This window comes from Calidris pugnax, unplaced genomic scaffold (assembly GCF_001431845.1).
Source record: "Calidris pugnax isolate Ruff unplaced genomic scaffold, ASM143184v1 scaffold178, whole genome shotgun sequence".
In the NCBI taxonomy this organism is placed as follows: Eukaryota; Metazoa; Chordata; class Aves; order Charadriiformes; family Scolopacidae; genus Calidris; species Calidris pugnax.
The window spans coordinates 2,069,645-2,094,660 of record NW_015090986.1 but is presented as its reverse complement, the minus strand read 5'-3'; the positions used below and the strand labels follow the sequence as shown (position 1 = coordinate 2,094,660).

The following is a 25,016-nucleotide window of genomic DNA, read 5'->3' as shown; positions in this document are numbered from 1 at the left end:
CCCCCGCCTCAGCTCCCCTCAGGGGGAGGCGCCGCCATCCCTCCTCACCCGTCCTTCCCTTCAGCCGTGTCAGCGGTGTCGCTCGCCCCAGGGGAACCCTCCCAGGGGCCGGTTGTCAGCCCTGTGGGCTGCCAGCGCTGGGGAGGGCAGAAGGGGTGTGTGGCTGCGGGAAGGGGAACCGCCGCTGGGAGAGCGGTTGCCGCTGCCTGCCTGCCCGCCCGTCCGTCCCCCCGCCTTCCCCCCCGTTCCCTGTGGGGAACAAGGGCTGCTTGTCACTTGAGCAAGTTTCCGTCCGGCCTCACCAGCGGGAGCCGCTGTGAGGTAGAAGCTGCGAGGGAAGGGGAAGGGCAGGGCAGGGCCTCGCAGCGGCCGGCCGAAGTTTGAGGAACAGACCTCTCCTTGTTCAGCCCCGGTAAACAAAAGCAGCGCATCTTTGCTGTGGTCTCACCTCACACAGTAGTCTCTGTGTTAGTTGGGCCAAAGGGAAAATGCACGGGTTTGGTTTGGGTTTGGGGTTTGTTTTTTTTTTTAGTTTTTTGTTGTGTTTGGTTTTTTTTTTCCTTGCAATGCATGTGTGCTCCTTCTGTCCTAGCTCCCAGAATTTATTGCACAGTTCTAACCTTACAAAGGTACATTTCGCTGTAACTTCCTGCATGTTTGTTCCTCGTTTTCTTGTCCATGCCCAGTAAACATGGCTTCAGCTGAAAGCTCTGACAGAGGTTGTCTCTTGCATATGAGCAAAAAGAGAAAGAGCTGGGCCGGTGTGCATTAAGGAAAGAGCACCGGAGTCAGGGGGCTTGATCTACAAATACACCCTGTGGAGCCTGTATCCGGGAGACAAAGGAGAAACAGAAGTTGGGGACAGGGAAGAACTGAAAAGCCCTGTAAAAGTTTGATAGATGTTGAGTTTCAAAACTACCAACAGACTCGTGCTCATACGTTTAAGTGATTTCAAAGCAAACTGTTGTTAGCTGTCAGCTAACAATTCGGTAGCATCAAAGTATCATTCATTAAGGACAAGCTTACCACTGTCATTTCTACAGGGTTATATGTGATTTTTCACTCTGTGGAGAAGAAAAGAGTACGCCCATGTCGTATAACGTCACCTTCCAGAAAAAAATAAAATCTAGACCAATTCAGATCTAGAATTTAATTTGGTGTGTGTATATTGGTTTGCGTATTTGGTTTTCTTGAACATAGATTTTGAAGGATACCAGGTGATTTTGAAATAGAGTCAATTATAGCATGTCATCTTCTAGTATATCTAGTCCCTGATCTCAGTGAAAGTTTCAGTGCTATTACATCCTCTAATAATTTGCTTTTCGTTTTTATTGTCTCTCTCATACACAAGCATGTACTCCAGTGACACAGAAAACTTCTCAGAAACAGGGGAAGGAAACAAACAGTGAAATATTCTGATTCCTCCCAAATATAATCAGCTAATGCACCATCGGTATCCAGGCCACTTAAAAGACTAGGAGCGTAGCATACTACGTTGGTTGTGTTCACCAGGAATCTAAGATTCAGCTTGTCAAGATCTCTGTGGACAGAACCTTGCAGATGCAAAGAGTTTTACTGACCTAGGTGGGAAATCCTTGTTTTATTAACTTTCAACATTTTGTCAGGGTCAGGTTTAGTTGGACCTGCAAAACTTGCCAAACTCTTGACTGATAAAGCACACCATCAGTTGACGAGATTGTGAAAGTCCAATCTATTTTAGGACTCCAAACATTACAGCCTATCTGATGATACCAGGCATTTTTACTTTTTTTTTTGGTCTTCTATTATAATTAGTTTAAGCACATTTTAGCATAGTACAGCAAGAAACAGTATTGTCCTGTGAAATGACCTTTTTCACTGGCCTGTTCAGGGTTGTTCATTACTTTCAATGGTGTTCCTCCTACTCTGTTCATTTTTAACAAGTCCTTTCAAAGGTGTCTGCACCCAAAAACTGTCAGCATGTCAGATTTGCATCTTATTACCATTTAAGCCTCCCCCTCTCTTTTTTATTTGCTAAATGACCGTCCACGGTCTCCATACATTTACATGTTAGTACACTTGGGTGCAAGTGTCAGCGTGTGGCACGGGGGGGAACTGGAAAGTATCAAAGTATCACTTATCTGCATGCTGTTTACACATTTAATTTCACATAATTCACACCATGTCAAACACAAATATGTGTAGGGTGTAGTAACACCAGCATAACCACAGAACCCTAAATTAAACAGGGGTGTAAAACACTAAACTTGCATACCCCCAAATAATGGGCAACAATACCACTAACTATACACAAACTGTGATTTTTACAACCATTGTAGCAACTTCAGAGTTAGTTTGCTTTTCAAAGCAAGTTACAAAACTTGCCATCTGTGCAAAAGGCTTAGTTCTACTTTCTTGATTACTTCTGTGTTCCAGATTCTGAGATCAGCATACAGACCAGGAAATAGATTTTGTTTCATTTTCATATTCAAAGAGCTAATAATTATAGAAGCAGTTTTGTTGTAGTTACTTCAAAAATTTGAAATAGTTGGATTTAGATTTATCTTTTTAATCTGAAATGAAAATCAAAGCACATTCTGTATTCAGGATGGGGGGATTATTTGCAAAACCTTCACAAATTTGCACAAGGCTCAGGAAGTTACTCATCAAGTAAAGTCTATGAAGTGAGACTGCCTGCATGTATTTCATTTTTCCTTCTACTTTTGGAGCAGGCTGTAAAATTCTTACTCTTTGAAGATAAGCACATACGTTGCAATAGTTTTTCTCCTTTTTGTATAGGCCCAGCCTTAGAAAAAAAATATATTTCAGTTAAAACCCATGCTTTTTCTTTAAATATATGGTACAAAGAACTTGAAAGAAACTTTTTCATTATTTATAATCATTCTCTGGAAGCTCTTTCCTTGAGTCATACGACCAAATACCTCCTTCCTGGAGGAGAAAAGAGGAACAAGCACCTGTAAATACGGGTTTGCATATGATTCAGCTACCGAAAGGACACACTTCTAATTCACCCACTTTGGGAAAAAACCAAACAAACATGTCACCACAACCCGCTAGGGAAAAAAAGCCACCTCTTGTCTTTGAGCGGTCCAGTGGTTCCGTAAGTTTGTTCCCTTCTAGACATTCACTCAATAACCGTTCCTCCGAGAGACGGTAGAGAGCACTTAAAAAACACCGTAATGCATTTCTGCAAAGACTGCTTTTGGATCACATTCCCAAGAATGAAAAATGTCCTTCCCCAGACACTAAATTTTACACTGGGTACTGCTGCTTGGTGGGAGACGGCTATAAATACTTAAAAGCTTCATAATATTCAATAATTCACTTATTATAAATATTTCAATGCCTATAAATATGTAAAGGGAGGGTGTCAAGAGGAAGGGGCCAGTCTTTTTCCAGTGGTGCCCAGCGACAGGACAAGAGGTAGCGGGCACAAACTTGAATATAGGAAGTTCCACCTTAACATGAGGAGGCACTTCACTTTAAGCACTGGAACAGGCTGCCCAGAGAGATGGTGGAGTGTCCATCTCTGGAGACATTCAAAAGCTGCCTGGACACGTTCCTGTGCAACCTGCTCTGGTGGGACCTGCTTTGGCAGGGGGGGGTTGGATTAGATGATCTCCAGAGGTCCCTTCCAACCCCGTATCATTCTGCGATTCTGTGAAGATGTGCTTCTTTGACCCTACCTTCCCTAACAGCCCCGCTGTCTTCTTGATCAGGTACGAAATGCTGCATCGTACAACAATCCCAGAAGAAAAATAAATAAATAAAACAAAACAACCCCAAAAAGCCCCAACAAAACACAGAAAAAAAAACCCCTTCCAGGACAGGCTTCGTTTCAATTGTTGAGCAACTGGAAAGCTCTCAGACAGTGCAGTGACTAATGCAGCGCGAGGACTTCTCTAGAACAGAGAGCAATCAAATCAGACGATGCTCCCCCCTCCCCTGTATCCGCAGCTGCCCCCTTCCCCTTCCGCGGCGTTCCCCTTCCCAGCAGCTCCCTGGGATTCCCTCCAAACGGCACACGGGGAGGAGGCAGTGAAGAAGCCCGGGCTATGGACAGCCTGCAGGGATCAGAAGTAGTGCTCTACCTGCCAGACTCTTGGTTTGCACGGTGGGGGTGCGTACGCTGGATGCGCAGCGGCAATAAACATTGGATTTTAAAAAAACACAAGGCGATGTAGTGGTGCTGCTGTTTGGCTTACCTATATTGGTAGCACATAACACTGATCTTTCATCTGTATCTTTCAGATTGAGTTACTCTGGTTTTGTTGGTTTCAATAGTTTCTGAGAGGTTTTTCTGCAAATAAGAGAAGGATTATGGAACTTTTTTGTTTAGTCTCTAGCACAGCTGGTTGCCTCGTGTGAGCTGCGATGCCCGCACTGATCCCTACACGGCCCCTGGAGATGGATCCAAACGTTCCAAGCCTGTGAGCCTTCTCCATCCCTCATGGGGCTCAGCACAGGTTGGTGTGGATCTGATCTGGAGATGGAGTAGATCCCTTTCCTGCCAAGTCAGTTGAGTCACAACTGAGCAGCAGCATGGGATTTCCTTTTAAGGAACAAGTGTCTTTCTCCTATTATAGGATAAAACCCAGCGGGCGGCCAACAGTTATGTAGCTGGAAAAAGCAGGCAGGCAAGTGAGTGCAAGCAGTTGTCTTAACTGTAGAACTTCTTGAAAATAAACTTTGAAATACAGGCCACTGATGGGAAATGGCTTGGTGTAAATGGCAGTACAGGGAACCACAAATTTACTGTCACTCTGTCACCTTCTAAGCAAAACCTGAACCACTTCTTGCTCTTCTGTTGGAGTAAACAGGTAATGTGTGCTAGCACCATCCAGTGAGGAAAAGAGTTCTCCTTCCTTAACAAAATCTGCTAATGGAAAGAAACAGACCAAAATGAACAATACTGCAACTTGAGCTGAAGGAGAACCTTGAAATGTAGACATGGGAAACCCCAGCTCGCAGTGGTTGCCAGTGGCTCTGCGGTCAACACTCCTGGTGTTTGCAATACGGATGCTTCTGGAGTCCATCAGCACAGGTCTCCACTGATTTACACTTCACTTCCTAATCAAGTTTTGCTTGCACAGGTTTTGTCCTGTTCTGTTGCTTCCTCCACCAAGACTATTTCACCTTTAAAGCAGGATATCCGCCGTGTTTAACTGGTGCCTGAACAAAGTGATATGTCATTTTGTATGGGTTTTGGTTATACTGTTATGCAAATTGAATGTATTTATATTCATAATGAAAAGGAGCTAAAGTTGTGCCTTCCTGGGTATACCTATCACCAGGAAAATAGATTGCAACTCCTCTCAAGAAAGTATTTGAAAATCCCCTGGGAGTAGGGAAGTCTATTGTCTTGAAAAGCTCCTGTAACAGATTTTGGAGGGGCCGGGGTTAATTTTTTTTTCCTTTAGAAATTAATCTAAGCAAAATCACCTCAGCCTTTTTTACCTTCGTCAAAATGGGAAACAGCTAATATTTTTGCTTTCAGCTTTGGAGTTTCCAAACATTTAAAGGGACTCAGATATTGACCAGAAGTACTCTAATACCAGATTAAAAGTTCCCAGCCCAGGTTCACCTTCTCCAGGACTTCATCCTGTACAGTGTTCAGAACCCCATAATGACTTGGGAGGGCCTGGCACCAGTTTGTGAAAAGTAAGTTTGTTGTTTGAAATAGATGTTGTCACACATGTGCATCTACAATATTAGAAATTTTTGTTATGTTTCAAGACAGTGAACATTGAGATGGAAACCTCTGCTAAGGATTTTTCATATTTAAGGTTTCTAGAATTTAAGTATGTACTGATTAATGATATTTGTTTTTAAATGCAAGGAACAGCAGCTCTGTCAAGGTGCTTTTGCTTTGCATTGTTATGGAAAGTTAACCTTCCTGAACTTGTTTGGCAGTGCTTACCTATCTGTCAAAGTCAGGAAGCTTCAAAAGTTAATGTTTATATAAATCCATTTCAGTCAGTAATTTCTTAACTTGTGTTTTTAATAATAATAATAATAATAATAATAATAATAATAATAATATATTAATTATTGTTATTATCTTAATCTGTTTGTGTAATTTAATCTACCTTAGCCAGTGTGACAGTATGTGAGTGTGATACAGCTGGAAACTAAAAGGACAAAAGACAACAGAAGAGAGTAACTAAATCCTTTTAAGATAAACTGTTGAAATTTTGAAATTTCCTCACTGTAGAGCTCAACCTTAATGATATTTTTGAATATTTTTTTTTGCATTTTTATGTATGATTAAACACATAACTAGGCTACTTGAATGCAGTATGGAAGTTAAGGTCATAAAACTGAACCAAGGTTCTCTTGTACATTTTCCAAACTGCTTACTCCATTAATATCAATTACAAGAAACCTTGAAGAGAAAGAACCTTTAGTACACACAAATATATGAACAAGAACCTGTTATGAACTCTTTTTCAAACTCTTTAAGCTTACAGTAAATTCAAAGTAAAACATTTCTTTTGTTTGTAGCTAATTTTTCCACTTAGTAGTCTCATCTTCGTATTAGGCAGTGAAGCAAAGACACTTGAGTTTCATTTTTGTTTCTATTCAGTTTTACTTCTGATTGCTAGTACAAAGCAATAGCATGTTGTGTTTTGATTCACAGTCCTGGAAAAGGATGAACGGAGTTTAATTTAAAAACAGAAACATATTTTAGTTTGAAATAAAATTATAAAAATATGCATTGTGCTGATTTGTCAAAAGTGCCAAGTAATAATTGCTCAAATGAGAGTCAGTATGAGATCCTTCACTTTACCGTGTTGTTGAAAAAGTAAGTTACTGCAGGAAGCATCTGATTATCAATGTCGGTATCAAACGTGCACACTGGCTAAACTGTAACATCAAAATATTTTAAGTTAAAAATAAATTATTAAGCATCTTTAGCATGACTATTTTGCTTTTTAATCTTTTGGCCAATTTTAGTTAAAACTAGCAGAGGCACTGGGGTTTCACAAAGAAGTAAATTTCAGTGTGTGGACTCAGAAAGGTACCTTGCTAGGTACCTGTGCAAACCTGTTAAGAAGCACTTATAAAGAGAGAGGTCTGCCCACATGCCATCACTTGGGTAACACTGCTTTAATTAGTTAATTGTGAGGTTGGACTCTATATAAGTTAAATTAACCAGTAACTTTCACTGTTGCTCTGGAATTACATTTGTACAAACAACATCAAACCTATGCCAGTGGCTGTTCTTTTTCTGCTCCCGTATTTTTGAACTCCAGTCACATTGTTAGCTCTCTTATTTGTAATTAAAAAATAAATCAAATTCAGCTGTTTTCATTTCCTATTTCCACAAAAAAAAAAAAAAAAGGCACTCAGCATCTATTACGTTTAAAAACATTGGTTCCTCATTCTGCTTTCTGTGGCGTAATGGAAATAAACCATGTACTGGAGCTCTCAGGGAGAGCGTTTCAGGAACTAGAAACAGTTTCTACAAACTCCTCTTCTTGGAGAAGGGATGTTTTTAGATGTTTTACCTCACACGGAGGTAAACATGCAAAATAAAGCATGAAAGTTCTCCCTCACACGGAGGTAAACATGCAAAATAAAGCATGAAAGTTCTCCCTCAGGCACAGGGATATTTCTCACTCGCCATGGAGCTTCCTAGCCTGCCTTCCGTGGGACTATAAAAGGCATCGCTCGGGCAGTTTTATGGGAGGCAGAAACAGTAGTCACCTCTGTTTGATCCTCACGGGTAATCTCTTCAAAACATGTCATTCCCAAGGTAGATTTCATGTGAAGAACTAAACCAATTAGAAGTTTTTACCTAATTGCTTCAAAGCATCAGTGGTTCTCATCCACAGAAAGGAAGGAAAGCTCTTTTTCATCCTTTTTGCTAAATGCCCTGTCCAGCCCCAAGCCCTGTTGAACGTGGCATTCCCAGGGCCAGAGGAACCTCAGGAATCCCCCCACAGCCCTGCCACTGCCTCTGACACAGCTGGACCTGGGGACAAACCCTGTCCTCTGAGCTGAGCCATGTGAGCCCATCCCTCCCGGTTTTGAATGTCTTCTGCTTCCCTCTGCCGTGACATGACTGAGTCAGCCATCGGTGGAGAGCCTAGAGGTACCAGCAAACCCACCTGGAGATGGGTTGTGATATTGTGAAATTGTGAAATTGTGAAAATGGGGAGCCAGCTTGTGTAGAAGAAGTGATGGAGCGGGCAACAGAAATAAATATTCCACCAGTCTACGGGTGGGCTGCCGTTCAGCCAGTGGCAGAGGAAGCAAACTGAAAAGGTTGCAAACGAGGCTGCTTTTACTTGGAACCGCTGCTTTTCTGCTTCCCCCTAAAAGTGAAACTAACGTATTTTGCCACACATGCAGCTTGCCGAGTTCAATATTTGTCTAGCAGCTGCAGTAACACCAGCAGGAGCAGACTGTCGTGAGAGCGGTGGGTGAGATACAGCTACTGAAATCCTTAGCATCTGCATTTCCTGGTTTGTTACACAACCTAGTGCTGCAAAAATATGCTGGCAAGGGTTCTGATTTTTTTTTCTTTATTCCCTATAAAGTGTTAGTGGGATAAAGAACAGTATTTTTAAATAGTTTTAAATATTTTTAATATAGATTAGACCAGCTGCATTAATTTCTTCCATTGTGTCTTTTTGTATCTCCGAGACGTTTTCCCCATGTTTATCTCAATTTGTATTACCAATCCTGCTTCTTTGAAAAGCAGGAAGCTAAAAAGCAGTATCTAGTCCCCAGAACTCCTGCTCTTAAGCCAGTGCTGTCTTTGTATTGGAAACAGTCTTTGTAGAAGTAGTGGTGGGCACCTTATATAATGAAACACAGTCGGGGCTTTCACCAGTGGAAAGTTAATGAGAGAAAAGTCCCACAATATTGGTAACTAAACATAATACGAGTCTGCTTCCTCAAGAGAGGGGCCTAAAAGAGTATAAGTCTTTCAGCTTTGTAAGAGTGGAGCTGTATGTCAAGATTTTGTCTTGTTGCACCCATAGTCCCAGGACTTTACGAGAATGTGCCCGTTGTCCATTTAGTAGCATGATGTGCCACTGTTTTTAGAGCAGCCCATACCTTTTAATGCCAATCAGCATGAAACTTTGATTTTTGATTGTTTATAAGAAGTTTGCTTTCTTGCTCCACTTTAAAACTCAGAGGATCCAGCTAGAAGACCGTTACTTTTCCGCTGTGTGTCAGATAAGGCTTTCTAATCCTAAAGCAGAAATCCTTTTTTTTTTTTTTTGAGGTCTTTCATGTGTTACTCATGGGGTGGAAACATACTGGATCCCACTGGGCTCTCTAGCACTGTAAGGACCAGGAGCTGAAAGCTGACCAAGTAAAGTAAGCACTTGTTTTTGAGCAGAAAGCTATTAAATGCCAGAGCAAATTCACAGAACTGTGTAATGGAAATACCATGTCTTCGTTTTCTGGTGAAGTCTGTGGGCTCTTCTGAAAATTGTCATTTCTCTTGAATGAGGAAGAACACACTAATATTCAGAAGGTCAGACTGTAATTACCAACCCTTCTTGGTCCCAGAATCTCTGACTTGGGGATGGCAAGCCCTCAAGGAGACCTCTGAGATGGAAGAGATGAGGACAATGCTTTGTTTCCACAGAAGGGACTCCTAGGGCGTATTTAGTTAGAAGAACTCCAATGCATCTATTCAGTTTTCCATTTTATAAACCCTGGATGAAAGTCCCTGCAGTGAGGTTGGACAAAAGAGCGGCAAGTTGTCTGGGTGAGTGTCCAGGGAGAGAGCCTGCAGAGAATTCCATGTTCATGCCAGGGAACAGAGAAGGGAAATGATCCAGTAACTCAGAACTCCATAGCAGCATGGTGGGGGCTGTTCCTCCAGCTTATATGAGGGGGGAAAGCCATGGAGCTAACAGGAGGAGGGAGAACAGATCAGCAGAGAAAGGGATGTACCACCAAGGAAATCTTTCTCAAGTAAAACCGGCAGGTTTTAGTCTTCACAAGAATCTAATGTAGGCAAAATAACCCAAACAAATCCTATGAACAAACCAAACCAAACCAGAAAAAAAGAGCAGAAATAAACTAGGAGGATTTGGGCTTGCGGGGTCCCAACATGCTTATAGCCCTCATAAGGTGAGGGAAATGTTTGCACAGACCTAAGAGCATGTGAATCTTGATATTTTCTATTCCAGCTCCCTGTGGGATATAAATGAGTCACTTCGTTCTTCTGTACCACAGGGACAAAGGCAGTTCTCCAAAATAAAAGCTTTGGAACAAAGGATGAAAATCCATAAAGCCAAGTATTTAATCATATGAATGCGAACAATGCACCTTTATGGATTTATATACCTATGATTGGCAAAACCACTTCAAGTAGTTCAGTAATTAATAGCATTGTTCGTGCCTAGGGAAGGCAGAGGCCAGAGGAAATCAATGAGAGATTTTCTGAAAAGGTGTAAAAACAGACGTTTCAGTCAAGTTCTCTCATAGCAGCTCTTTCTTCGAAAGCTGGGTCAGTGAAGAAAATGCCATGAACATCAGCATGGTTAAGGTTTTCCTCCATGTTTCAGTCAGGTGAATGAGGATTTTGATAATTTCCTGTATTTTCCTTACAATGTCTCAACAGCTATCCCACAATTTCTGACCAAATTGTTCTTTTCTCTGTAAACCCATGGGGAGGCAAAAAAAGGGTAATATGATTCTGTAATATCCATCTCCTTGACTATTAGCTACACCCTCTTTTCACAAACACTTCTTACCATAAATTTCAAGTCTTAAAAACCATCTGCTTATAATGCTTATTTAACTCTGCAAGCTGAAACAGATGTTCGTTCTTTATTTGTATTTCAAAACTGAAAATTAAGAAGAAAGACTATTCAGGCAGCTGCCAAGTTCTTCCTGGGACAAGGCCAGCCTCAGATGGTGCAGCTTTAGATCAGCCTCCCCCTCATCACCCTCTTGTTAAGTAAGAAGCTGTTGAGCAGCCTGTGCCTTGTGTAATAGCCTGTTCTTCCAAGATATTCTACACACTGTGGAAAAAGCCAGATCTTTTCAAATCAGCTCTTCTTCACTTTGAATCCATACATCACTGCTTAGAAAAGGCTAGAACAAGATCTTGACACTGTTTCAGGGGAAAGCTCACTACTGACATCAATAGTGAAGGATGAGGAAACAGTATTTTTATTAACAACCTGACAAACACATTTCCAAGCGAAATGGGAATAACATTTTCTAGGTTATCTTACTTAGCCCTGATTTATTGTCAATGTTTTCTTTGAAAGTATATTACATACATTATTTAAGTTGCAAAAAACAAGGTGAAAATAGTGGGGAATACAATTGTAGCGTGAATTATGAAGTAGGTTTTTACACTCAGCGCTCAGGAACTTTCTACAGTAGCAACTCTAACCTGCAGACGCATTCTGAATCTCTAGATGTGTTTCTAAATACATATTTAAACAGATCTCTCAGGAAGCCTCACTGAATCAGGCACCTTCTGAATGCTGACACACAAACAAGCCACAAGGTGTTTTTTTTCCTCTCTTTTTCCCTCACTTTGGTAAATTAAAAAATAAAAGGAGAATAAACAATCAAAACTCATGCATATTCTGATCTAGAGCCAGGTTGCCGGTGCATGGTTTTTTATGCTGAATCAAAACTACACTTCCAGAGACATGGGAGAGAATTGTCTGCCCTGATGATGCTGAGGAGTGACCATTCAGAACCCCTGCCTTACCTTACAGAATACATCTACATTCATCACTGGCTAAAGCAACTTTTTTCTTATCCGTGGAGACAGTTTAAGATTGGAAAAAGTGTAAGTTTCAAGGAGCAGCGTGGTTGCAGGTTAGAAGCAAGGTAGGATGGAGCAAGACATTTGTTCTCACATGGTGTGACTTCCGACGCAGCCCAAAAACACGGGTGCCCTGCTGAGCCCGTCCCATTTTGTATGATGGGATGTCTCACTGACGTGTAGTGGTGATCACTGGAATCAAGCCCTTAGTCCTACCAGCTCATTTGTACGTAGTTAAGCACTAGGTACCTCACACGGATCGGTCTCCACAAGGACCCAACTGGATTTTCACCGTCTTGATGTTTGTGGTGGGAAGAGCGGAGTGGAGGCTGCTGAAGTGTGGCCAAAGTGATAGAGAGCAGAGCGTGGCCCCTGTGGACAATCCAGCAGGCGTACAGCAACAGGGCACACGTACCAAGGCACCAGCCTGCCCTGGTGTGCACAACAGGCCACCCCTCAACGGCCCCAGAGTTGCCAGCAGCAGCAGGTTCCTGGCCGCTTGACTCCTGTCAGCTCCCAGCCACCATTCACCCCGACATCAGGAGTCGCTTTTGGCCATTGTTCTCTTGGGGTTGTATCCTTGATCAACCCAGGTTTATATGAAAACGTTTTCTCTGTGGGTCTCCTTATTGCTCCCTCCGCACACAGTTGTTTCTCTACTCTGTAGTAGACAGGGAGTGTAGGTCCGGGCACTCTTCTTGGTGCATATATGCAATAATCTCACTGTTCCAGGAGAGAGATTAGCACTCACGCCTAGCATCTATAGCTACAGATACACCACAAACCATCCCAACGAACCTGTCGTATAACAATGCCACAATTTAACTTCTTCACGTAGCACAAGTGCTATTTTGGACACTGTGATGCCGAAGCAGTGCGTGACTTCCTTTCGTCACTGCAGAGTTCAACCCACACACTCTCTTCCCTGCAGGACTTTCTGCCTTTTTCCCTCTCCCACTGACAACAGGTAATCAGTGTTTTTCAGAGCTTGCCAGTGCTGCTCCTGGATCAGACACAAGAAAAACTGTACGTATCCCACCAAGAATGATTCTTTAGGACAGAGCTTACTAAGACCTAAACAGTAGCTGTGAAAGATACCCCTTCCGCATTTTTCTTTTATTTAGAGTTGCCCTGACACAGTTGCATGTCTCACTTGATAGCCCCTAGAATCTGGCCTAAATAGAAATGTTTTCATCATACAGAATAAAACTGTGGAGATGTCCATACAACATCAAAAAACGAGAAAGAAACTCATAGGCAAAATTATGCCTCTGGAAAGCTGGTACTTTTCTTTGTCTTTTTTCCCTCCTGTTGCTGTCTCAAAAGCACGACTGAAAAACGGGGAAGCGAACCTCAGAGCTTGCAAGCAGCAGAACTATGCCTCGGTGGCCTCAGACAAAATCCATTTGACTCATAAATATCACCTGCGTGGAAGGAGGAGAGGAGAGAGTACCTATGCTCCGGCAGTCACATCATCACCATTTGGAAAATGTTCCCCAAGACAGCCATGTACTCACCGTTTTGGCTTGGCTCACTCACCTGCTGCCTGTGTCCCCAGACAGTGACCGCACCGGCTTCTAGTCACACACCTTCAGCAGAGCACGCTGCCGTGGGCCGAGGCAGCATCACCTTCAGCATCATCTCTCCTGCTCCAGAAACCTGTCCCACAGCCAGTTACCCACGTGGATTTTCTGACGTAAGCACAGGAGGTGCAGTCAGGTTACCACCACGGCTGAGAAGTGGAAGACGGTTTGTCAATAGACATTACACCAAAAGTGGAAGCGGGTGCAAGGTGAAGGCTGGTTTTGCAAACACTTTTTTCACATCGCCATGCTGACTCTTCTGTTAGGCAAGGTTAAAGGAAGAGAGATTCTCCATTTGATGAGGTGTTTGTACCAAATCATTGTTCTGTCCCAAACCATTCTTCACCCTCTCCCCGTATGTTAAAGTTATTGCAATTAAAATGCACATTTCAAAATACTTCTGTTAATTAGTCCCTTCGCACACCTCTACCTCCCTAGGTCTGGCCTTGAAGTTTTCTGTAACCAGAAAAGTTTCCAATTACAGCAGAAGGGCATTATCAGTGTTGTTCAGCCAAAGGGATTAACTAAATTGCTAATGGATAGCTCAAAGATTATTCACATACAGCTAATTTTTGGATCACACCAACCCCCTGCAGCGTCACAGGCTTGGGGCAGAGTGGCTGGAGAGCTGCCTGGCAGAGAAGGCCCTGGGGGTGTTGGTCGACTGTCGGCTGAACATGAGCCAGCAGTGTGCCCAGGTGGCCAAGAAGGCCAATGGTATCCTGACCTGTATCAGGAACAGCGTGGCGAGTAGGGCCCGAGAGGTGATCATCCCCCTGTACTCGGCACTGGTGAGGCCCCACCTTGAGTACTGTGTCCAGTTTTGGGCCCCCTACCACAAAAAAGACATTGAGGTGCTGGAACGGGTCCAGAGAAGGGCAACGAAGCTGGTGAGGGGTCTGGAGAGTAAGTCTTATGAGGAGAGGCTGAGGGAGCTGGGGTTGTTCAGTCTAAAGAAGAGGAGGCTGAAGGGAGACCTTCTCGCCTGAAGGAGGGGTGTAGAGAAGTGGAGGTCAGTCTCATCTCCCAAGTCACAGGAGATAGGACAAGGGGAAATGGCCTCAAGTTGCACCAGGGGATGTTTAGATTGGATATTAGGAAACATTTCTTCACAGAGGGTTACAAAGGGTTCACAAAGGGTTATCCAGCATTGCAATAGGCTGCCCAGGGAAGTGGTTGAGGCACCATCCCTGGAGGTGTTCAAAAGATGGGTTGACATGGTCCTCAGGAATATAGTTTAGTGATTTTTTTTATTGCTTATTTCTTATTTATTTTTTTTGTCAGAGTTAGGTTGATGGTTGGACTAGGTGATCTTTAAGGTTCCTTCCAACCCAGACGATTCTATGATTCTATGAATCAGTCCAAATTCAAGTCAACTATTAAATCTGCCACAACAGACTAAGATTATCTCCTAGTAACTGGCATCCTTACCATAAAGTCTGTGGCTACAAAGAATATGAAGAGTCTTCACCAAAAATTCATTTCCTCTGTCCAGCTCTAAAATTGAACTGTCTACTGCTTGTGGGATCAGACCACCGACGCAGGCGTTAATCACTGTTCTGGTGATAAACAAACAGCTTTTATCTGCAGGATTTCCTAGTAAGTACTTTCAACAGAATGTGGAGATCAAACCATTTTAAGAAAGCTCTTGCCTAAAACCTCCTCTGGAGTTGTTCCTGTTTCTCCAGAGACTGGCTGTTCTGGAAAAACGTATCTGTATCTTTTTCTCCATAAAGCAACAAGTGATTCTGAGTCATAGCAAGTGTTGTGCTGTAAAGCTATGCAATCTGCAGCAGGGCTAAGGGTGTGCAGTCTAACACCGAGGTTTAGTTAAGCATGGGTAATTTTATGACATAACTACTCTATTGCTAAAAAATCTGCTACCTGGGCAACGCATTGCCCTTTCCATGTTTGGTGCAACTGGAACATTTGGAAAAGCTGTCACAGCTTCAAAGTTCAGAGCTTTAAAAATTTAAAGATAATAAAAGCTTTGGATTTTTAAAATTGTGACAATACTTCCAAATTTTTACTTGGGCCAGTTTTGGAAACCTGCACTGTGCTTTTTTCCCCCCTTTAATTAGTGTAACCTTTATATTTTTATGCAAGTGGCTATTAATCTCAGTTTGTACATTTTGCCTTTTGGACCAGTGGCCCTCTGTATTTAGGGAATTTAATTTGGAGAGTTTCTAGCTTTTTCATTGCATAGGTAACAGAAGGGAGAAGGTAAATTGTTCCTTGCCCACAGATTCTTTCCTAATGTAACTTGAAATTTAAAAAAATATAGTAGCATAATTTTCTTTCCCATTTTACTGCTTTCTTTAGAGTTTCCTTACCTGAAAATCAAATTTTGGAAAGCTAGTAAATTGTAAGAAGGGCTTCGCCCTCCCCCTTCCTCCCACCCTGTCAACTCCCAAAGCTGTTCTTTTGATGTATGGGTTCAAAACAGCCACTCATCTTTTGAAGTGCCATCCTACAAAGCTGGGGAAAAAGGTTTCAGGGTGGGTTTTTTTTAGTTGTTGCTTGTTATCTTTTAAGGGGAAATAAAACCTTATTTAGGAAAAAACACTTTATTTTTCAAAAACATGTTTAGACAGATTGCAACAAGAACAAAGTACAGTACAAAAATGACTCACACAGCCTGCAATAGTTAATAAAACACTAATCAAATACCTAATGTTTTGTCAAAGTCCTTTTGGGTCCAATATACATTTTTCCTATTACAGAGGTAATGCCCACTTTACAGTGGCAGAGAAAGTCTGTAAGACCATTATAACACAGTCACTAGTATTTGCTCTCTATATATACCAGCTTTTGACATAGTTTTATTTTTACTCCAGATACACTGAGCATAGTCTGAAGTCAAGTGTAAGTTTCCTTCCTTGTGTCAGGAGTTCAGCATTAATTTCAGCAGGTTTGCCTGGAATCTGCCAAAAGCTTTTCTTGGGTAAATATTTATATCCCAGTACGAACTTTTTGTACCTGTCAATGTAAGCAGTGCCCATACATCATTATTCCCTCTTTCAAAAGGGAGCAGCTGCACAAAATGTGATGGCATAACTGAATATATATTTTTTTTACCCTCAAAGCCTACAGTTTTTTTCACTACTTTTCACAACTAATTGTGAACTGTAGCGTGTGGCATGCCAAGCAAACCTAAAAAGAATATATGCGGTAAGTCAAAAACTGTCAGGCAGGTTTCCTCCTCCCATGCCCATCTTTGCAGAGAAGGCTAAAACAAGTCAGTATAGGCTGTGATCTCTTTTGCATTATTTGAACATTAACGAAAATTAGGACAGGTATTTTTTTCTTCCTGTGAAACTGTAATTTAGTCAATGTAATCAGGAGTGAAGCACTTGACAAATTCTATACACATGCAATGTATAAACCAAGAGTTATTGTTACACCTTTACTTTTATTTCCATGCCAACATCATCTTCGCAATTACCTCAAGAATCTAATACTTCTGTTGCGATCATTTGTTTTGCACTGCAAAGCTTGTTTTGGTCAATCTTGTTTCTCTATCTAAACCTTTCAGAAAAATCTAAGAACGAAGTCTGCAGATACAGAGAACTGGAGTACCCACTGCATTGAGGCTGGAGGGCACAGGCACATAAGAGGCACTTGTGTCCCTTGCAGTGGAATACAGTGCAAAGAGTCCCCAAGCCAGCTGAGGCTCCAGCCAGCCATTCCTTGCAGCACAGAATACTGGCCTGGATTTATAAACAGCACAAGTCTAAACAGCATAAAGTCAGCTCTGCTGTTTACATGCAGCAAGCTTGGGTACCTCTGCACTGGAAGCATCACTGGTTTTTCCCTGTGCCAGCGTAAGCACAGGGAATGGCAGGTTTTATCAGGTCTTTGCGGAGTTTTCTGTCACCCCATTTCATGAAGTCTGCAGATGTCTCTTATCTTATAGTTTTGCTAAGGTTGGAAAATCCAATGCCAACACAGGTCATTAAGACTTTCTCCCCGCCCATGTGCTCTTCCTCAGGGGTCTTGGTTTCAATTTTAAACATGATCTGGAAGAAGCTTCTCAGGTGTCGGAGAAATTCAATTCTGGGGGAGAGAAGACAACAGAGTTTAAGAAACAAAACAGAAGACCCATTAGCAGCATGTACTAACACTAATTCCAACAACGACCACAGTTGAATAAGACATGAAAATATTGCTTAGTACTGAGAAACAAGCCTACAGGCTCCAAACAGTCTTCTCAGTTGTGTTGTAGAAGTGGCTAGTGACCCCTGCTGAAACCAGCACACTCTCTGTACGAGCAGAGAGGAGGAATGCCTGGTAACACAGCGAGATGAAATGGTGAGGGCACAAGAATGAAGGAGAAAGAAGGGACGTAGCCAGGCAAGGTCACTTACTCATGATGTTGAGTACCAACCCGTGGTACTCCTTCACCCTTTTCCAATGCTTAAAGCAGAAATAAAAGATAAATAGGGATAACCAAGAGGTTGGCGTTGGGGGCATACTTTAAAACCAGAGGCATCAGATCCTAAAGCAAATGTTTGATTTGTATTACTAACTTGTCCTTTTGTTAGTTGAATGTTCATTAGAATCACAGACTCAGAATTCCTTCTGTTTCCTCTCCTGATTTTCAGAAAAGAAAAAAAAGAAATGAAAAGCAATTTGCCTGTCATCATTTTAGAATGAGAGGCACGAAGAGACGAAATAGCCACAGTACTCCTAAATGCACACTGACTGGAGGGCAACAGACAGAAACAACTACTGAAAAGCGTAAAAAAAGAACAAAACCAAAACCAGCTAAGAAAGCATCCCTGCTGGTGTCCCCAAAACAAGGAACAAGTAATTATACCAAAAGGCTACAGATGTAAGATTGGTAATTGCTCCTGACAGAAGTCTGGTTTCTTCCAGTCATGGCCACAAGCAAGCCTGCAGTCTTGAACCAAGGTTTAATCTCCTGCAGCAATTGGTATGTGCCCTTCTTAGGTTAAGTTTAACCTTTAAAGAAAGGGAATGTGCACATCCAGTCCACAGATTAGTTTGGCTGGCAATCTGGAAAAAGCCCCTGCTCTGCATGCCGAGAGCATAATCTCAAGCTAATCACACTTAATCATTACACCAAATCAAGAGAAAGTACCCACGAAGTGGGAAGCAGGAGACCGAGAGGTTTAGGACGGTCCCCACTGCAACACAATGAGGCCTCTGAGAGCCTCCTGGCAGCTCCTCCTCACAGAAATTGTGACTAAGCAGAGTGAGGGCTGCGGGAGCACGAGCTGCCTTACCCACTTCAGCGGGGCGTGCTGCAGCTCCTGCGTGGGGAGAGGAGGGAAACAGCAGGAGCCAGGCAGAGAGAGGCTGCCATTGCCTGCACCGCTCTACGCTTAGTGAGGCCCGAGTCACCTCAGGCCAGCCAGCTGAATACCTCTGCGAGGTGAACGTGGGCACATGGCTCCCCGTGCCCTCTACACCTTCCTACCTCACCTTCCTGGGCTGGCAACTGGCCTCAGCACAGACACCAGCTCCCTCCCCTCCCTAAGGGACACGCAGTCTAAAGGAAGAACTGAAAAGCACCTTTTCCTCCTTGCCTCCCCAACTGCGAGGTCTCTGGTTGCTGCTATAATAGGCAAATGGGCACAGGCTGGCACAAATACTTCGGTGAAGCTGACAGACAACAAGCTCTGTACCAGCCTCCTCCTTAGCTGGGCCTTTTCCCAGAGCTCTGGCAGCGCGACAAGAAAGCAGCCCGGCCCAAAAGAGCAGAAGCAGCACGCTGAGCTGCAAGGAGGGCAGAGAATACACCCTGCCAATGCCAGAGGCTCCCTCTCCACGCTGCCTGGGGGAAAAAAAAATACCCTAAAAGCTGATTAGCAAACTGTGCAACACCTTGGTAGGACCAGTTCAGCCCACACCTCTCTCTCGGCACGGATGTGGGCTACCATGCTTCTCTACCTCTTCTCCCTTCTGAAGAAAGGCAGAGTGAGGAAAAAGCCAGAGGGCTTTGCCACAGTCCCCAGGCACGTGGGACAGGCTCCCAGGAGTGGGAGCGAAGGGGAGGCTGCTCGGGGAGAATCGAGGAGCAGCAAGAGGCCAGCTCTGGCTTGCAGCAGTAGAAACACAAGTGGCAAGAGCCCTGGAAAGAAGAGAAAGAGCAGGGGGGAAAGGCAGGGGGACGTGACAGAAGTGCAGCAGAAAGCAGGTCTGTATTAGCCTGTGGCTGATACGGGTTGCTCGTGGGGATGTTTGCACCTCAGATAATAGTGGACAAATTGAACATCCACATACAGGCTGGAGGGCTGATGGGGTGAGAAGTACAGAGAAGTTATGTTTTGCTGGAAATTTAGACTCTGTTTTCATGCAAGAACGAGGCAGAGCTGAACGTTTTTCTTTAGGGCCAGGTACAGCTACATGAACCACACAGGAGATTTTCCCCAGGGCCAGCCGCTTTCAAATGAAAAAACCCCATTCTATTACCAAGGGGAAAAAAAAAAAAAAAAGAATTAAAAAGACCTTTTGTCTAAGTGCTATCTTTTCCCAGAAGCAACACCAAAAGGTACACCACCAACAACTTCACACCACACTTTGCTGTCAGGGGAAAGCGACCAACCTCAACAGATGAGCTCAAGAGAAGCCCTGTGCCCCAGCAATGCCTTCTCAGTTCAACTACCCCAACAACAGGGCAGGACACGGCCTGGCAGTGCCAGCAGCCCTTGTGTTGCTCCCCAGTGTCCCACTGGGGACAGCCAGCCCTGACTTGTAGCTGCTGGCCACCACCACCCTCCTTCACCTACCCCTGGCTCCTGCCAGCTGACCTGCAGGCAGGCTGACCTGTCCTGCAAGAGAGGTGGCAATACATCTGCATCTGATTTTAAGCTCAGGCTTGACGGAGAGGGCTTAACTTCTGTGAAATCTGGAGCATAAGGCAAGAGGAGGGAATCCAGACGGCCGCAGGCCAAGTGGTCTTTTGGGGACTGGTGTCTCCAGTGCCACTCAGGATAGCCCTGCTCATGGTGTTGCCCACCCCCTGCCATTAGCAGGGCCAAAAGCATGTCTCCCATAGAAATATACAAATTTGGGAGACATGGCCTCATTCTGATGGACGTATTCCAAAGCACCATGTCCCCTCTTGGTGCTCTCATCCACCAGCTGAACTGTCACATTCATGCTACATTGTGCTAGGCAGGGAAGCCAATCGAATGTAACATGGCTTATAAATAGCTTCAGATTCTGCAGGGTGAAAGTGTTAAATGCAGAGCCCCAAGAGAGAAAAGAAAGAAGAACGAGGTGGAACATGACAGTACTGCAGTTGCAAAAGCCTGGGCATCCCATCGGTTGCTCTGGAACCCAGTTTCCCAGCCCTTTATGTGCTGCTTCAGCGAGGGCAGAGGGGTGCTTCCAACAGAGCTGCCTGAGCTCTGAACAGATCCTCATAGGACTGATGACCCACAGATTCTCACAGAATCACAGATTTTATGATCTCATGTGACACCCACACTGCTTCAGGATGTCTGCTCCTGACCTTCATCCCTGCTGCGCACTCCCAGCTTGGAAGAAGTGACAGTCTACCCATTTGAAATCACCCTGCTTACAAAATAAACTAGTGCCCTTCTGCGATTTTCATAACCTCAAAAGAAAAAAAAAAAAAGAGACCAAAAAGAAAGACTGGACAATGATAAGTGACTGGTTTGTTTCACATGCTTAACTGTACACTTCAAGCACTGATATGTACTCTTTGTAAGCCTTTCACATGGATACTTACTTTACAGGGGACTACTTTAGCCCTGTGCAATGGAAAGCTTCCCTGTCTTTCCCTCAAAAACCTGATTAATATTGTTTCCAAGATATCAGGGGTTGAGAATAGCAGTTAGGCAATTTCTAGCTCTCATGTGATGGCACCACCATTCTTCAGTTATCACAGTACTGTACCTTTCACGTATACAGCACCGGTACCATGATAACCGAAAAAGGACAGTTCATATTCTTATTATTTGATGCCATTTTCAGATAAACAACCCTCCCACCATTTGATTAAAGGAAAACTGCTCAGTCTCTAGGCTTAACTGTGATCTAGTCAACCACTTCTCAGTCTGATAGAATAACCGAAACTTTTGATACTGGATGCCCTTCCCCTAACCTATGTGTTTCAACTATCAATGTAAGAAATTTAGTCTTTTTCTATCCTCTGAACCATTACCAGCTGCAGACAAAGCTTTAATAAAAATTGAGACTGAAGGACTAGACAGAAGTCTGCTGCCTGATAGGGCTACAGCTTTGGGATTGCACATAGCTCCACGAATTGAACTCTTATGCTGTTGCCTACGGACAATCACAGCTTCAGCATTTGTCTAGCCATTTGAAACATGCTATTTAATGCCACAGCTACAGAGAGATCACTAGGAAAACACAGCAGTGTATGCCAAGCAACAAAAAGCAAACTGATGTACAGATACAATCCAAGACCAAGAACCAACAATAAACCCCCTTCCTGCAATTCTCAGAACCATGAATAATATAGAACAGTACGGGAATCATCTTCTAACGTGTAGAAATAAACACTATGTAACTTACAACACCTTTGTCATTTGAAGACAGGTACAAGTTGTGCTATTCGTAGCCACAGACAAAGTCTTCCGTATATAAAAAATAGCTGTGCAATAAAACTAGCGAATTAAACAAGACTGGGTAATTAAACTGAACAAAACAACTTACGTATATGGAGACAGAGGTCCTAACAGGACTTTGGAAACATCCCGTTGTCCAAGGGTCATGAGGAGCAGAGCAAGGCTCTGATTCGTTGAATCTACACAGCCTCCCTGCAAACCAAAATGTTTTAATAATTAATCTCTGTACAAACCAGAAATTGGGATGGGAGGAGAGTAATGAAGGAGAAAGATACACTTAAAAGGCTGAACTACCGCTTCCAATTTTCAAGGCCAAAAAGATAAAAATCTAGATTTTTGTAACAATGACAAATGAATTTCACATTGCAGGCTGGGAAAGGAACAGAACTGAAACAAAACCCAGTAACAAGGTCACATTAATCCCTCCCATATCTCTCAACCTGTTCTCTCCTAACATCACAGAATGTAAGCACTGAAGAATTTCTTTGCAGTAAATTGAAAATAGTTATTAATCATAGTTCATGGGCATCTGAAGATACCATGAATTGCAGCACTTCAGGATAACTATAAAGCTACATTCAGCCAAACAGTTAGCAGGTGCAAAATAAGTTAAAAGTTGTTTCACACACATCCACACAAGGTCTTGCTGTTAACTTTTGTGGTTAAAACACTTTTCACCCATATTTAAGTGGGAATATTTTTTTATTGCTATGTGAAAAAGCCATGCATAAAATTATGTAGAACTACATGTACTCATGTACATACTTGACTGTAGTAAGTCATACATGCATGTTGTGTGTGGAAGGTGTTAACTATGCTGCATATGTAAGTTAGATTTGGAAGGCTTGCTTTATTTACAAAGCTTGAACATAAATTAAGAGGGATACTTTCAGTCAAGACAGCTGTAGAGAGAATTTACCAACCACTACTATGCAAACACACTGAAAACAGAAAAGTATCTGACATAACGTTATTTCAGACTGTCCTCATATTCATCCTAATCCACAGCCGCATGAAATCTGTGAACAGTCTCCTGCTGGATTGGGCTAATGGTAAACCCTCTGAATACGGTCGCTGGGGAGAGCAAAACCAAAAATTCACCCTTTTAAAACCAAATTCTCTAATGAGGTAAACTCACAGTTACCTTTGTGGGCAAGGAGTAACCTGTCAATATTTTAAGAGATAATACCATCCAAAAAGGCAAGGGAGAGGGCAAAATAAATGTTGGACTACACAGATTAAGAAAACACAATGATGTGACAACCTCAGCATGTTAACTCAGTGAGAAGGCAGAAAGGAGGACCTTTCCAAGGAAAGTTACTGAAGGTTTAACTCTCAAGATGGTCTTGCCTCTGTGTGACAAGACTCAGCTCCATTCTTCTGAAAAAACCCTCTGGACTTCATGCAACTAGTGATACACTGCAACAAAGGAAACATCTTGATTATGTTCACTACCACGACCTGACTCCGAGCAACATGCTGTTACTGCAGCCCTTGCCCTTTTAACTGCATGAACCTGCCATGCCAAGCGAAGTTCATGCATTCAACCTCATGTCCTCTGTGGAACTGAAAAACTGTGCTTGGTCTTGAGTGAACAGGTACCTGGGGAATTTGGTGGTGTGATCTAGAGGTACAGCTCTCACCAGCTCTATGATGTGCCAATCTGAAGCACGTACAAGCAGCAGGTAAGAGTTTAGTAACAAGCATTCCCGACACAGGGCTTTTTGTATTTGTAGTTCGGTTAACAATCCCTTGTCACTTGGGTGAAAACTTTACATTTTCTGAGCTTGTTTTTGTTTTCCTAAAGCTGAAAACGTCTTTTTTTTTTTTTTTTTTAAAACGACCAAATTCACATAAAAGCTTCAATCAGCATGGAGCCAACCACATCCTAAACAATACAGCAAAACATGATGCATCCATCACGTCCCAGCAGCTTACATAAGCTCTCCTGCTGCAGTGAGTCAGTCGTCCCCACTATTGTTGTGCATTAGCAAAGCGCCCTTATGCCCATTCCCACATAGGCAGTTGCCAGAAGGGAAATCAAGTGATTTGCTTGTAAGCTAATGATGACAGAGCAGTAACTTGTGCCAAACGAAGGACGTGTGGCTCCCAAAAAGGCCAATGTTTTTTCTCTCAATCCACCTGCCACTTACTCAAGAGTCCAAAATAAAAAACAACCCTCCCACGAGAAATGGGATGGGCAAAGTCAAAGCTGAACAAACTGGCATTTGTTCCAAAATAGCTGGCACTCGTTACCAACCCAGGATGCAGCTTCTAGTCTGTATTAATTTAGTTTATGGCAGTTTCTCCACTATTGTTTCCATTGACAACAGAAACAGATCCAGCTGGATGTGACAATTACAGACACTGACCACTTAAAATCCCATCCATTTTGGAATGTTGTTACATAAATATACATGGCTGACATCCACATACAAATATCACAACTCTGGGTATTGGACAATACAAGCTGAGCTTGTTGATTTAGTCTTGGTTATATTTTGGCATACATACAATTTTCTCCCTTACCTGCATGGTACATATATGCATGCCTCAATAATTTGTTACATGAAGTGCAGAGGTTTTTTTTAACTTCTTTTTAGAAGAATGGAGCAGAGCCTTGTCACACTGAAGTCAGAACATCTTGAGAATCAAGCCTTTAATGAAATGCTTCACTCATGTTAGCTCTAGTTAAATAAAGCGAACAGCCTTACCCTTCCTGCCCCCTCAAGGAACCCTAACAACTTGTTTTTTCATTTAAGAGCTCAGACTTAAAAACGTATCGCATCCTCCCCTACTTCTCATGATCCACAAGGAGTGTAAACATTCAATTATTTTCCAGTTTTTCCAGGCCTTTCCATTCTGCCAGCTGCCTGCTATAGAAAGCTCCTATAACTGATGCCTTTCGAAGACAAGAGGAAAATCCTTATTGGCCTTCTATGACTAAGTTATGTCAGAACTGCATATGAATTTGTAAAGACAATGCCAGCCAATCACTCCATGCCTCCTCTTTCAGGGTTACTGTGATTAGCACTGTGCCACTTATTATTAGTAAATTAGCTCCAACATCTTTCCATCAACAAATGT

The 25,016-nt window shown here is 42.9% G+C and overlaps 1 protein-coding gene across 1 annotated transcript in view; it reads right to left on the bottom strand.

Moving 5' to 3' along the window:
- Positions 1 to 15,895: 15,895 nt before the first annotated feature.
- Positions 15,896 to 25,016, bottom strand: part of RCL1 (RNA terminal phosphate cyclase-like 1) — a 29,454-nt gene continuing 20,333 nt past the window's right edge. The window contains exons 8-9 of the mRNA XM_014953862.1: positions 22,018 to 22,121; positions 15,896 to 17,400 (exon numbers count right to left, since the gene is read on the bottom strand). Of these exons, the coding sequence (XP_014809348.1) occupies positions 17,250 to 17,400; positions 22,018 to 22,121 (255 nt within the window). The 3' untranslated portion in view covers positions 15,896 to 17,249. The remainder of the gene's footprint in view (positions 17,401 to 22,017; positions 22,122 to 25,016) is intronic.